Raw genomic sequence first — 15,306 nt, forward strand, 5'->3', positions numbered from 1 at the left:
ACCACAAAACCCACTTGAACTTGGCAGAAAAAGTGAGCTTTTCCCCGGTCGGTGGTGTCGTGAGTGTGCGGTTTGCTGCTGTCGAGAGTTTGCCAAATGGCTCCGGGTGACCTCGAAAAATTGCAAAACCCGGGCTTTCGAATCGGCTACCAACTTCGCCTGCGACCGACCCCGAGACCAATCAAACGGTTGTTAAACGCTTTTTGCCGCTGAACATCGCTCTCAGCAGTGCTTGTTGGTACTTGGTGTAATAAAACATGTTCTTGTGGCCTCCTGGCAGCGCCATCATCATCATTGGACGAGGTTCGGCTCTCTATTGTCAATTAGAAGCGACTTGTGAGCGTCGTGCAGCCCCTTAAAAGCATGCAAAAATTGTCAGTTCATCAAAGTTTGCCATTTTTTTCAACTAGCCAGAAGCGCCCCTTCTGACAGAATTCGTGAGTCTCGCGAGTGGAGAGGTTCGTCTCCTTCACTTTCGCGTCATAGAACATAATTTATCAGTACTGCCATCGTCGGTCGTAGTAGGCCGTAGTGGCGGACGGTTAAATTTGTACCTGCAAGCTGTAACTACTAGTGTTTGGACCCGCGTGTCCGAGTATCTAAGCGGGTTGTAGGGAGGTTGTCAAAGACTCGGAACGTGATGTTGATGATAAATTAATGAAAACATCGATTCGCGGTCGCGAGCCACCGTTGATGTTGTTGATTAGACACATGGACTGGTGGAGGAAGAGGGTCGGTTAACCCTCTACTGGACAGGGACCATTCATAAATTACGTGGACACTTTTTTGACACTGAGAGGCAGTTTTTCCAAATGTTGATCGGTTTGTCTAACAACGGCCGCATCGAGGTGCCCTGATTTGGATGAATCTATCAGCATTTGTTTGTATACACATGAGACGAGCCCTCTACGATGAGCGAGTTGTGGCGCTAAAACCAGGGCAAATAGTGTCCACACACTAAAAAATTTGGGATATTACATTTGACGTAATCTTTGAGAAAACCTATTAATTAATCATGTAAACGTATTTTTGATGTAAAATTGGGTAAATTTTGGCGTAAATCGATGAAATTCCCATTCGTATTTTATTGTATCGCCCAAAACTCAAAATTACATCAAATGTAATCTAATTTTACGGCTTTTCTGATTCACATTACTGGAGCGTTAAATTTGATGTAATGTTACATCAAATAAAACCCGATTTCTCGCACCTTTGTCATCGCACGTCTGTCAGAATAAAAAAACTTCATTTTTTCTCCTTACTGATCGGAATTTCCTTACAATCAAATTTCTGTTGTCAAAACCACCCTGACTTTCAAAAATCGAATTTTCATTCCGTTTCTGGAAAATCTGTGTATATCTGTGTCCAATTTAAAAAGTCTGTGAAACACAGACAAATCTGTGCCTGGCATACCTGGCATACCTGGTTCAGGGCATTCGTGGAAATATCATGTCCCATCCTAGAGGGTCCCGGAGTACCAAACCTTCTTAGCATGGTGCTCTCAACGAATATATCTAAAAATCTCGGAGCGTATGGTGGTGTGTCCCCACGCTTCTTCCTCCCCTGTCGATTCAGAATTGTGTTGTTGTTCGAACACTTAGTGCTCAAACTCAACCCAATTACGAATCATCTCTGCGATATGGCTTTACGCAGTAAGCTTGGCCGCTTTAACGCTTGTGATGTTTCAATGCATTCCGATGCAATGGTGCACTACAAATGTTAATAAATGACAAGAAGAGTGCTAGGCGTAATCTAATCTAAGACACTCTCCAGGATCCCTTCAAAAGATTGGCTGCGCTACACACCTAAAAAAGTAGTAATCCAGCTGCAAGTAAAATGCCTGGGTGTAAAATAAATATTGCATTATTTTATGCAATTTTATGTGATTTTACACCCTGAAATATGTAGCCCATCAGTATGGGAAACTTACTTGACCGAAATGTCAAGCTCATATATGCGTTTATCCTTACAGCTATTCATCGGTCTGATGGCCGAGTGGGCTAAGGCGCCAGTCCGTACTGTTGGTGCTGGGTTTGAATACCGTCGGTTGCAACTTTTTGTTATGTTTGCAAAAATTGTACATGCAGTGTGAAATATTAAGTGTTTATTTTGACGAAGGTGATGTGCATGCTTTTGCATGCGATTTTACCATCGAATTATTTGCTGTGTAGGGTCTGATTAGATTAGATTAGACAACAACAGAAGGTGGGGTAAAATGTACATTTAACTTTGAGGTTCGAAAAATAATATTAATATGAAAATTTGAGTATTTTTGAACAAATAAGGTATTTAGTGAAAATTTCAGTTTTCAACAAAAAAAAGCTCTTACAAATAAAGTGAAATGAATACAAAATAAAATGTCTTTTGAAGCACTTGAATATGTGCCATACTGCTAAAAAAATTTCGTTGTTTTTATAACACACTTTTTACAAAGTTTACTTTTGCCCAACGGCACTTTTCGGTCTCAATTTTTGCTTGCTTGGAATTTTCGGGAAATTGCACACCAACTATATAAACTTTAAAGCAGAAAATAAGAATATTTTTGAAATTGTTCCGATAAAAATTTTGTGGAAAAACCATGTTAAGAGTTAAAACATTGTTATCATTTTTAAAACAAAGTCCGTTGCAAATATTTGTTTAAAAATATAAAGGTCTAAACATCAGGAAGCAAAAATATGTTATTTACGGTATTTTGTGAAAATTTTAGTATTTTTCAAAAAACTAAAAAAGACAGAGCCTACACATTCTCGCTTCGTCAGGTACCCATATGTCAAATTATGATAATTTGAGTTTTTTCGCAAAACATACAGTATTTTGTGAAAATTTTAGTTATCAACAAAAAAAAAAGCTCTTACAAGTAATGTGAAAAGCATACAAAATTTCGGTTCGTTTTCTACCCATATTGTAAATAAAAAAAATGTATTTTCGAAAAAATACGGTGTTTTGCGTTAATTTTTGTTTTCAACAAAAAATAAACTGAAATAAAGTGTGAACGCTTACAAAATGTCGCTTCGTTTGATACCCATATTGCAAATTGTGAAAATTTGAGTACTTTAGAAAAAGTACGATATTTCGTGAACAATTCATACTTTGAAACTTACGTAATTTTCAAATGTTATATTCTTAGTGAAAGCATTGTCGTTAAATTAAGTTGATTTTAGAAAGCTTCAAAAAATGAGAAATCGTTAATCATCGGCAACCTTGTTATCTATCCTGCCAATGCAAATGATTGTTATGTTTTGTACAATTATTCAATATTATAATTTATCAAATGAACTTTTTTTTAGTTTTTCTATGTTACTATCTAAACTACACTTTTTACAGGTTGCATTCAATAAAAAATGTCGAAGAAATACGATAAAAATAAAATTTGAACCGTTAAATGCCCCCTAATATTATATTTTAACGTTATAAGTGTTAAAAACCAGTATTGACCAATTCCTTATATTTTTATTTTGTTTATTTTATCACCTTCGTGTTCCCCGGACAATTTTACATGATAATCAATGTAAACCTCAAACTAAAATGAACTAATGGCGAGGTACAGCAATTTTACTGAAAAAAGTTTGATTTTACGCTGCACTCGGAAGTACATGGTGTACTTTTCAACAAAAACGGATGAATCCCGCATAGTTCGGTTTTTATATCTGAGAAACTTATTTCCGATTTCAATTCATAGGACAAAGTGCAGTAAAATAGCTGTATCTTGCCAATAGTTCATTTTAGTTTGGAGTTTACATTGATTATCATGCAAAATTGTCCGGGGAACACGATGGTGATAAAAAAAAAATAAAAATACTAGGAATCGGTCAAAACTAAATTTTAATACTTAAAACGTTAAAATATAATGTTAGTGGGTATTTAAGGATTAAAATTTCATTTTTATCGGATTTCTTCGACCATTTTCTATAAAATGCAACCTGTAGAAAGTCTTTTGCTCATGTAGTTGCAAAGTTATGATTAAAAGAAAAAAAAAGGTTTTTTTAAGAAAATCATAAAAAGTAGAGGGATGATCAAATCAGCACCAAACTTGGGATTTTTGTAACTATCGATAGATAAACGTTCCCTCCAAGTTTGATCCAAATTGGGGAAGGTCGAGTCCAAAAGTGTACCCAGTTGACTTGGAATGACCCATTAGGGTGTAATATGGTTGTATGGAAAAAAATAAAGTTGTCCAAATTAAGTGAGCATAGCACTTTTTCAGTTCCTTTTGGGGACCTAAACAACTCCCCAAAGTTTGGGATCGATTGGTTTAGTCCTCACTTTGCGCAAAGCGATTCAATTTTCCATATAAATTTATATGGAGAAAACCATTGTTTTGGATATTGATATGTATTAAATCCACGTATCATGCTATATTAAAACCGGACTCATATTCGGATGCTCTGGAATGTCCTCTACAACTTTCCCGAAGAGAGTGTGGTGCTAGCTTGCCCCTTAAAAAAGATACAACGTGTTCAAAACTCGTCTAAAACGTGTTTTTTGCTCTAAAATCACGTTTTATACGAGTTTTGAGGACGCTATATCTTCTTGTAGGAGCAAGTAAGCACCATACTCTCTTCGGCAAAGTTGTAGAACATCTGAATATGAGTCCGGTTTTGATTGTATCATGAAACGTGGATTTGATAAATATCAATATCCAAAAAATATATATTGGGGAGTTGTTTAGGGCCCCAAAAGGAACTGAAAAAGTGCTGTGCTGGAAAATCGATTTGGATATTACACCCTAATGACCCATTAGGGTGTAATATGGTTGTATGGAAAAAAATAAAGTTGTCCAAATTTAGTGAGCACAGCACTTTTTTAGTTCCTTCTGGGGTCCTAAACAACTCCTCAAAGTTTGGGACCGATTGGTTTAGTCCTCACTTTGCGCAAAGCGAATAAATTTTCCATATAAATTTGTATGGGAAAAACCATTTTTTTTTGGATTTTGATATTTATCACATCCACGTTTCATGTTGTATCGAAACCGGACTCATATTCGGATGCTCTGGAATGTCCTCTACAATTTTTCCGAAGAGAGTATGGTGCTAGCTTGTCCCTAAAAAAGATACAGCGTGTTCAAAACTCGTCTAAAACGTGTTTTTTGCTCGAAAATCACGTTTTAGACGAGTTTTGAGGACGCTATATCTTCTTTCTGGAGCAAGTTAGCACCATACTCTCTTCGGCAAAGTTGCAGAGCACATTCCAGAGCATCCGGTTTTGATATGGCATGAAACGTCGAATTGTTAAATATCAAAATCCTAAAAAATGGTTTTCCCCATACAAATTTATATGGAAAATTGAATCGCTTTGCGCAAAGTGAGGACTGAACCAATCTTTCCCAAACTTTGCGGAGTTGTTTAGTGCCCCAAAAGGAACTGAAAAAGTGCTGTGCTGGAAAATCGATTTGGATATTACACCCTAATGACCCATATGTGTTGCAAAATGATACATTTTTCAACTGTCAGTCATGATTTTTTTTGCCATCATAGAGAAGTAAAGTAATGTTCCCATTAGAATTATAGTGAATAGGTTTTTTTTCATTTTTTGCTTTTCTATATAATTTATTTTTGCATTATGGTTGAAATCTGTTTTATTTACTAGAGACAACCTGCAAAGCATTGAATGAAAAAAAAAAAGTTTTGGTTCTGCTTTTGCTGTCCCGCCAACCACAAAACTCAAATTTTAACAAATTTGTCACGTAAATGAGTGTAATGTTAATTTCTCAGTGTGTAATTTTTAAGAAAAATATTTCAACCGTTTTTAGTAAAATTCTTGTAGCAAATAATGAAAATGGGCCAATGTGGATTTTTAAACAAGAAGTCTATCCTGCTCACGTCAGTGAATGTTCATATTTGACATGACCAGGACAGACTGCTTGTTTACAATTCCACATTGGCCCATTTACAATTTTTTGCATGAAATGTACGAAGTTGTCCCGGAATATAATATTTCTTAAGCAGCCGAATATAATATTTCTTAAGCAGCAGAGAGTTACTCAAATCTCCACCATCCACAATACCAGAACACCACCCTCCTCCCGTTCAGCAGAATCTTCGTGACCGATCTGCCTCCGTTCAGAGTTCACCGCAATGCAAGAAGGTTCGCGGTGCGGCGCGGCACGGCTGCCAGTAATTGCTAATGATATGTTATTAACGACTCTATCGTGCCCATGTTTTTCGCGGGTTTTCAAAGACACCAAACTTCGCTGCCACTGGCGGTTCTTGGTTGGAAAATTGAAAAATTATTTCGCCTTTTTGCCCCGTAATGATGATGTGTGCTGCCCGGACTAACGGCACCAATGATGGGAGATTTGGATTTGTTGGACGGATTGCACGGACGTTGTAAAAGGATCACTTTGGCACGATGAACTGATGTGCGAATTGCTGCAGATTGGGGCTAATTGACGTAAATCTGTTTCTTGAATGGAGTTTTGATTGGCGTGGAGAACGATGGAGAAGGATGGCAGCATTGGCGTAGAACTTTGCAGGAACTGCATTGTTTGAAAGATTCACATTTTGGTGATTAGATTTTTGTGGTTTTAACAAGACATCAACTAATTAATCAAATCTGTTCCACCAGCATCATTTCACCAATCTTAACGACGCCATTACAATTCTCAAATGATCAATTAATGTCCCAAACCGTCACAACTAGCCGTCCACTCACCAAACACTGACTAAAATGAACTCCAAGGTTAGTGCAACAGCGAGTGCAGCTCAAAAGCACCGAGGCGTGAACCATGAATGTTGCATGAGAGAGTCGTCTCGCTGCATATTTCCTAAGAGCCCACAGTCCGCAGTGAAGCTTAAATCTGATGATCTCCTTTATTTGTCAGAGCAGTTTCTGATGGAGTTAGATAACCTCCCCCCTCGCCGGGGTAGTCTCACTGAACTTGTGGGAAACAATTAGACCGTTGAAGCCGCGGCGGTGTGCGAAATCCGCAATTTTTGAGACGGGTCAATTAGTGAATTGTCATTTTTTTTGCACGCCGTAAAAGTCTAATTGAGAAGATGACGATCAAACTGCGCCAGTCAAGAGTTGCTCATCTGCCTGCGAGTTGAGTGCCTCAAAGCGGTTGAACGAGAATGTTCAAAATGTCAGACACTTGGCCAGAGACCATGAGGGGGCTAGAATGTAGCGTTTTTTATCCGGTGACTTTCCGACACCCGGGGCGAGAAGCCCCGGCGATGACATTTGGTGCCGCTGTCGATTAGGAATAGATTGCATTTTGTGGGTGAATTTGTGCAAGAGATGTTGTTTACGTTGCTCGTGGCGCTTCTTGGGGAGGGAGAACACTGTCTGGCTGTGGTGTGGCGTTGTTTGGTTCGGGATGTTAATGGTGCTGCTAATGACTTTTTCGATAGTGCAAATAAGAGGACCTTTAATGATTTGTTATTCTTTTAGATTAAAGCTGTATTGCAGGGAGGGTTTGGTTTTTGATGAAAAGTTGGCTTATTTGGTTAGGTTTTCTTGGGCTATAACAGTCATTCCTAAAATTCAAAATAGTTTACTTATCTCGAATGTTTTAAAATAGTAGTTTATGCAACAAGTTGCAAAAAGAGGATTTTTTCAGCACGAGTCGTACATTTATCCAACGAGGTTCACCGAGTTGGATAAATACGACGAATGTTGAAAAAATCAAGTTTTGCAACGAGTTCCATACAATATTTTTTGCAATTCCGAAAAACACTCATTGAGTGAAATTTTAAGTAAAATTTTCATGTATTTTTCCAATAAATCGTTTAAATAAAAAAAATGTTGAAAAGTTTTACTTTTCGAAACAAGTGCTGAAAAGTTCAACTTTTCAGCACTCATTTCAGTGCTGAAAAGTAGAACTTTTCGGCATTTATTTTGAAAAGTGTTGCTATTCGATTCTGTTATTTTTGGTAGGAAAAAGAAGGCCGTTTCATTTCTTCAGAAGGCCAGGAAAAGTTGACAGTTTCACAGCGGAATTGCAAAAAATAACATTTAAACTTTATTTGAACATAATGATATAGGTACTATCCTTCGTTTTAAAGTTTTTTTTGTTATCTTATTATTGATGTATAGATCAACTGCTAATTTCAAGGATTTTTTAAAAGAATAACGTTGACTCCTGAAATCCACCACTTCGGAACACTTTTTTTTCTTACGGATATAAACAAACTTAGGATCTGTTCAGAAGTGTATATTTGTAACAACATAATGAATACATTGGCTGGTACCAATCAAACATTAGCTCAACTATAGTTTTGTAAATTTTGTGATATTTTTTGGAGAATCAAGCCGTTGCAAATATTTTCAAAGTTTTGCAAGTTAATCTCCCTCTAAATCGTCCCAAAAAGTCAGGAGGCAAAAAAATATATTCTTGAAAAAGATTCAAAATTTTAATTGAAATAAAAGTTTAATCATTTTTTTTCGTTTATACTTAGATAGCTACAAATCTTGAATTACAGTTTTTAAAGAATAAAACCCACATTTACAAATGGAATATGTGTTTAAAAAATGGCATAAAAAAGTTCCTGAAAGTAGTGAGGTCATAAAGAAAAGCTGCATTACCATTGATACATTGTCGTTCTGTTGTACTTCTTACAAATCATTTTTTTTACAAGAATTGAAAACTAAAAAACATATTAAAATGTATACCAATTTAACACGGATTGAACACATTAGTTACGTTTAATAAATACATGATTTTAATTTATTAATTTTTGATTTCTCATTTTGAAATCATAATATTCGGATGAAAAAACATATGATATTTTTTAAAAATAAATCTTATAGTTTTATTTGAAAACAAATTTAAAATATCGAATTATAATATAATTGACTGCAAACAGACAAACACACCAAATGCAAAGGGTTAGTAAGGGAAAACTTCTAAGAACATTAAAAGTGATTAAAATGTGTTGATTTATCAATAAAACAAAGTGGTCATGATTAACAAAAATAAATTTGGTTTAATGGTTTCAATGTTTGTTCTACCATACATTAATTCTAAATACACGAAATTTATGTATTATTTTTTTGATTTTAGTTCAGTACATTTTTCTACCAATGTACCAATACACATTTTAAAAATGCATTTTAAATCTTTGTATTTTAATTCGATTTGTGTTTTTTTTGGGAAATTAATTTAAATTAATTTCCAAACAGTAGGGGAGAGTGGGGAGACTTGATCCCCGGGGAGACTTGATCCCAAGTCTGTATCTCGTCAGCATGTGGGTAAAATAATTAGCTTTGTTCTAGAAAATTGTGCGAAATTGACTAAAACTCGTTAAAGAAAACAAAGAAAAAAATTAAAAAATGTCTAGATTGAGTTACACACATTTTTCTAAGAAGTGCTGCAAAAAACTTCCAAGAGATCTTTTTTCTTTGTTTTAATAAGTATAGAAAACACTAAAAAATTATTCAAAAAAATATTTTTTATACATGAATTGATTGATAAACATATCAACTCCAAAACCCTTACGCATTTGACGTTAAATTTATCGTCATACTATTTTAACAATCAGTTGCTTAAAAAGTGCGTTTAGGAGACTTGATCCCTGCATTTTTACAGTCACTGGAATCAGCCTCAAGATTAATTAATTGAGCTGGGTTTTCATACATAGTTTCCTTTAGTATAGTTGTACATAACTTACTGCAGTTTGAACCATTTTTCAAAAGTTTTGTAAACAAAAATTACCAGCTTCTGTAAACATGCTCAATTTTGGTCTAAAAAAGAAAATTTTAAGTTTTTAATTATTTTGCATGCATAACTTGTTATATTTTGAACAAAAACGTACAGGTTTAATGTGAAATTGCTGTAACTTATAGAAAATTAAAAGTTTGGATGAATAAGAAACATTTTGCTTAAGATTTCTTAAAAATGTTGAAAGGGGGATCAAATTACCCCCAACATTTTGAAAATGCCGGTTTAAAATATTTTTTTAAAACGCTTGGCATGATTCGAAGAGTTTATCTGGTGAAATACCCTTATCAGCCAAACATAGTTGAATGTTTAAGCTTTCAATTCATGCAAAAAGTTTATAGTTTTGTGAGAAATTGACAGAGTTATGTGCGATACAAAAAAAGGGGATCAAGTCTCCCCACTCTCCCCTACACGAAAATTAAACCTTTGGAATTTATATATTCATTTAGAAATTATTTATTTTTGTGATTGGCTAGCAGTGCACTTTATCATAAATTATCTCAGGAGTTTCGATGATAATTCCCGGGAATCTAGGGTATCGAAATCGCTGAATTCCCGGAAAATTGTCCCGTTAATTTTCGCTCGTCGACATCTCATTATAGTAATGTTACTGCAAAGTAAGTAAGAATGAAAAATAAAAATTTCATGATTCATGTTGTGGTCCTTAAATTTAAAATATTCTTAGGAATTGAAACTTTAATTTGAAGTGATCTTGTTGAATTCGAAAGGCAAAATGAACCATTAACAATATTTTCTTAATATATCAGTTATCAATACATTAGAAAAGTTTGTGAATACAAGTTTGAACTTTGAATTAAAAGCGATATTTTTTGCTCCCTCTAACGATTTTTGTTAGTCTCACGATTTCATAGTCAGTTTAAAACTGATTATTCAAGTCTCAATAGTTACTTATCTAAATTAAATTAATAAGACAACATTTTTAATTTCAGAAATAATTGTAAAAAAAGTTCCACAATTTTTATAAGCATTTGATTTTAATATAATTTTTACTATAGATTGTGCAAATTGTCTCTGTTCTATTTTTGAAATGGTCTTATAAACAAGGTGACTCTTATTGACTTTTTTTTCTAGAGTATGCTCAGTTTTTCAATTAATTGCATTTCAAACATATTTGAATTGAGTTATTTAAAACATGAGTAAGAACTTGTTAAAACTGTCCTGTTGAACAATAGCAATTGAACTCATTTTTAAATCATTTTGGGAAATATGAAACCATTTTTACAACAAAAAATGGTTTCAAAAAACAAACAAAATATGAAAGAATAATTAATTTTTAGACAAAACGAAACTATTGGCACTACGCCCCCCGGGGCATGGCCTTCCTCTAACGTGGGATTTCTGCTCCAGCGCCTCTGACGAGACAGGAGAAACCGGGACCGACGTTTTACTTCACCATCCGATAGAAGCTCAGTGGATAAGGCGGGAATCGAACCCGCGTCTCATAGCATCATCGAGATCGGCAGCCGAAGCCGCTACCCCTGCGCCACGAGACCCACGGTAATTTTTAGACAATTGTACTTAAATTAAAACTCCAAAATGCATTTTTTGCGCTTCTAAATTACGTGTGGAATTCAAACAAAATTTAAAAAGATAATGTCTGGACATTTAAAGAAATTTGTATTAATTTTGTTACTTGAATGTTATTATTTTTTCAATCAATTTTTAAGATGATTTATATAGATGATTAAAGTTTCTGTTATACCTTTGATACTCGAATTGTTAGTTTTTTAACGATCAGAAAAATAATTAACAAAAAGTTGGATGCATATGATTTAAATCTTTATTTTGGTAAACTTTTCTGTTGGACATCTGGCTTTAAATACATCTTTCATACTTTCAGTTTGATCACAGTTTTCAGGTGTTTGCACACGACCTTTCTAATTCTAACCCAGGGCAGTTTAAATTATGTTTTTTTTTTATTCTTCTCTACTCACCAAGAACTTCATCATTTTGATTGTTTTTAGTAGCACTGTTTTTCGCTTGAAACCACAAATGCCGCTTCACTTCACTGCAATTTCCACTAAACTGCTTCCTGTGTAGTCCAGAAAAGAAAAAAAGAATAAATCCAAATTGAACGGTCAAACTGTTGACAATCAATCCAAATATCCACTAAAGTCCCAAATCACTGTTTCAGAGCTCTCCCTTCAGAACAAGTCCAAACACTTCACACAATTCACAGTACCACTGGCTGCTGCTGCTTCACAAACTCTAGCTGGTAGCTGCGCTGCTTCCCGCTTCAGAACACCGAAATCAACTGTCTCACTGAAGCGCCACGAGCTTCCCTTTTATTAACTGTAAAATCAAAGCTGACGGCGCTTTTCCAACCCAGCCAGTCGAAAAGATTTCCCCGAAGCTCCGGAGCATCCGAAGATGATCCTCAGAGATCTCGTCTCTCCTGAGCTTTTTTTTTTTGCTCACACGCGCGAAGAGAAGAGAGGATCAAAAGTACGAATCACGTTGAGAGAGCGAGTGAGAGTTTCGCTCGCGCTTTTCTTCTTGTTTAGAACACACCAACCAAGGGGAAGATCTCCGGCTGCTTTCGATCATGACAGTGCCTTGCTCGGCACTGATGACGGTTGCAACCAAACACGTGAAAGGTGATCATCATACCTGAGAGAGAACTCCTAAACCACCCGGCGGCAAGTGGGTGGCAATAAACTAACCAGTAGACTCTAAGCTTAATCTCTTGTGAGAAGCCTCTCTCGTAGAATCTTGCATGCAAGATGATGACGTCACGACGCCGTCAAGTCAGCACGAATTGCTTGAACTTGAACGAGTTGACGCTCGGATCGGGGCTTGGCTTAGCCCAGCGATCGTCGTGGTGGTGGGTTTATTTTTTTTTCTTTCGACGTCAAAGGTGCGGAAGGCGCTCGGAGCATCAGTTGAAGATCAATCGATCAAGTGATTTAGGTATGTGATGAAGTGCGCTGAAAGGAATAGGAATAGGTTTGAGCAGAGTTTACACGCAGGAACGGAACCGGAGCTTGTGGCATGGGTTGCGTTTATTGGCTATGTTGAGCAGTAGCGCAGTGTGTCGTCACGATCTGAGGGGATGAGTATGTGAAGGTTGGAAGTTATCTGATGGAGTTTTAAGTTACATGGTTTAAAGTTGAGGGTTTTGACGATATAGTGTGTAAATGATGTTTAAATATCTTACAAGTTATCGTAAACGTGAACAGAGTTTATAACACCGAGATCCTCACAGATATCCGTTCAGATTTTACAATTTACAGATTTTTTTTCCGTTTCCAATAGCAAAAACTATCTTAATTTTAACACTAACGCGAACCGTGGAAGTTGATGAAAATAATAATAAAATTCGATTTATACTACAAAAAATAATCCCAAAATGAAAGTTGAGCTTACAATAACAAAAACACGGATGGTCGGGTCAAGTTTTTTTTTTATTTGAGAACTGGAGTTGCAGTCGAAGCTAAAGTTGGTAAATTCTGAGAAGCTGGAGTCAAGTTTGTCCTCCTTCAAAATTTTGGTAGAGTAGGAAAAATATTGCAAACATTATTTTCATTTATTAAAAAAAAACTTGTTCAATTGGTTGTACCTGTAAGAATACATTGTACAAGGTTTATTTTTGAAAATTTTATCGTATAAGGACCATTTGTTTTATCGATTTTTTTAAATTCTTTTCGTTTTCGCAAATAGACTTTTCTTTGAGTTTTATGATCCGAATGAAACTTTGTCCTTGTACATTCCTTTAATCAAAAGAAGTCTTCGGGGGTCCCCCCGAACCCAATGTCACCCCTGGTGACGCTAATATAAAAGTCGACACAAATATTTTTGGTCGAAAAATCTATCCTATTGAAAGTTAAAATGTGATTGAAAATTGTAATTTTGTCAAAATTTTTATCAAACATTTATGTAAATGAGTTATAAAACATTAAGCTTGATTAAAGTAGATAACTTTAAAAAGAGCAAAATCATAGGTATTCCATACTTCTCAACATTTCATTGAGGCAGACCAATTTTTGTTCAAATTGTAGTGAAATTAGAGGAATACTTGTTGAAAATATCCGTTTGTAACAATTTATCATTAATGTTGCAGTATAGGCCGTTGCAAAAACTTTTTAGTTAATGGGGCCTCCTTCAAAATTTGAAGCCAATATCAGGGAACAAAAAACAATTTTTTTAAACTGCATAATTTCATAAGAATTTTTGTAAAACTTCGATGTAAAATTAGGACGCTGCAAATATTTTTTTTAAATTTATGTTCCTTGACTCTAATAAAAAAATAAAAAAAAAAGTAAAACAAATTGAATTACCGACCACGGTGTCAGCATTTCAATGAAAAAAGTGTTATAAAATGCATTATTATCATGTCCAGTTAATTATCAATCATTAATTTCCCAAATTTCTAAGTATTAACAAAAAAATTTTTGCGAGAAAAAATAGTTTTTTCAGTGTAGTTTCATTAAATTTCAAAATATTTTAAAACTAGTCCAAACATGCTCAATATGATTATGAATGCATAAAAAGAGATTGTTTTCAGTTGATTAGACTTCTATTGAAATTCTGATGCATTTTGAAAAAAAATACCCCTCTGATTTTTCAGACCAATTTAAATGAGGGGGAGTTGCTTAATGTTCTGATAATAATACACCGTGTAGTATGTTGAATTATCCAAATTCTTAAAAATCTTCACCGTGTAGTGTGTTGAATTATTCAAATTCTTAAAAATCTTCAAATTCTTCACAGTCTTCAAATTCTTCAAATTCTTCAAATTCTTCAAATTCTTCCAATTCTTCAAATTCTTCAAATTCTTCCAATTCTTCAAATTCTTCAAATTCTTCAAATTCTTCAAATTCTTCAAATTCTTCAAATTCTTCAAATTCTTCAAAATCTTCAAAATCTTCAAATTCATCAAATTTTTTAAATAAACATTACACCAAATTTTGCAAATTCTAAAAATTACACAAAATTCTGGTAATTCTACAAGCTCTAAACTCTCAAAATTTTTAAAAATCTTAAAAATCTTAAAAATCTTAAAAATCTTAAAAATCTTAAAAATCTTAAAAATCTTAAAAATCTTAAAAATCTTGAAAATCTTAAAAATCTTAAAAATCTTAAAAATCTTAAAAATCTTAAAAATCTTAAAAATCTTAAAAATCTTAAAAATCTTAAAAATCTTAAAAATCTTAAAAATCTTAAAAATCTTAAGAATCTTAAAAATCTTAAAAATCTTAAAAATCTTAAAAATCTTAAAAAACTTAAAAATCTTAAAAATCTTAAAAATCTTAAAAATCTTAAAAATTTTAAAAATCTTAAAAATCTTAAAAATCTTAAAAATCTTAAAAATCTTAAAAATCTTAAAAATCTTAAAAATCTTAAAAATCTTAAAAATCTTAAAAATCTTAAAAATCTTAAAAATCTTAAAATCTTAAAAATCTTAAAAATCTTAAAATCTTAAAAATCTTAAAAATCTTAAAATCTTAAAAATCTTAAAAATCTTAAAAATCTTAAAAATCTTAAAAATCTTAAAAATCTTAAAAATCTTAAAAATCTTAAAAATCTTAAAAATCTTAAAAATCTTAAAAATCTTAAAAATCTTAAAAATCTTAAAAATCTTAAAAATCTTAAAAATCTTAAAAATCTTAAAAATCTTAAAAATCATA

At 33.8% G+C, this 15,306-nt stretch overlaps 1 protein-coding gene across 1 annotated transcript in view; it reads right to left on the reverse strand.

The window, feature by feature from the left end:
- LOC6051875 (pro-resilin) overlaps positions 1 to 11,991 on the reverse strand; it is a 33,519-nt gene extending 21,528 nt beyond the window's left edge. Inside the window, exons 1-2 of the mRNA XM_038257006.1 lie at positions 11,862 to 11,991; positions 11,614 to 11,711 (exon numbers count right to left, since the gene is read on the reverse strand). Coding sequence (XP_038112934.1) covers positions 11,614 to 11,628 — 15 coding nt within the window. The 5' untranslated portion in view covers positions 11,629 to 11,711; positions 11,862 to 11,991. The remainder of the gene's footprint in view (positions 1 to 11,613; positions 11,712 to 11,861) is intronic.
- Positions 11,992 to 15,306: the final 3,315 nt, after the last annotated feature.

This window comes from Culex quinquefasciatus, chromosome 2 (genome assembly GCF_015732765.1).
Source record: "Culex quinquefasciatus strain JHB chromosome 2, VPISU_Cqui_1.0_pri_paternal, whole genome shotgun sequence".
In the NCBI taxonomy this organism is placed as follows: domain Eukaryota; kingdom Metazoa; phylum Arthropoda; class Insecta; order Diptera; family Culicidae; genus Culex; species Culex quinquefasciatus.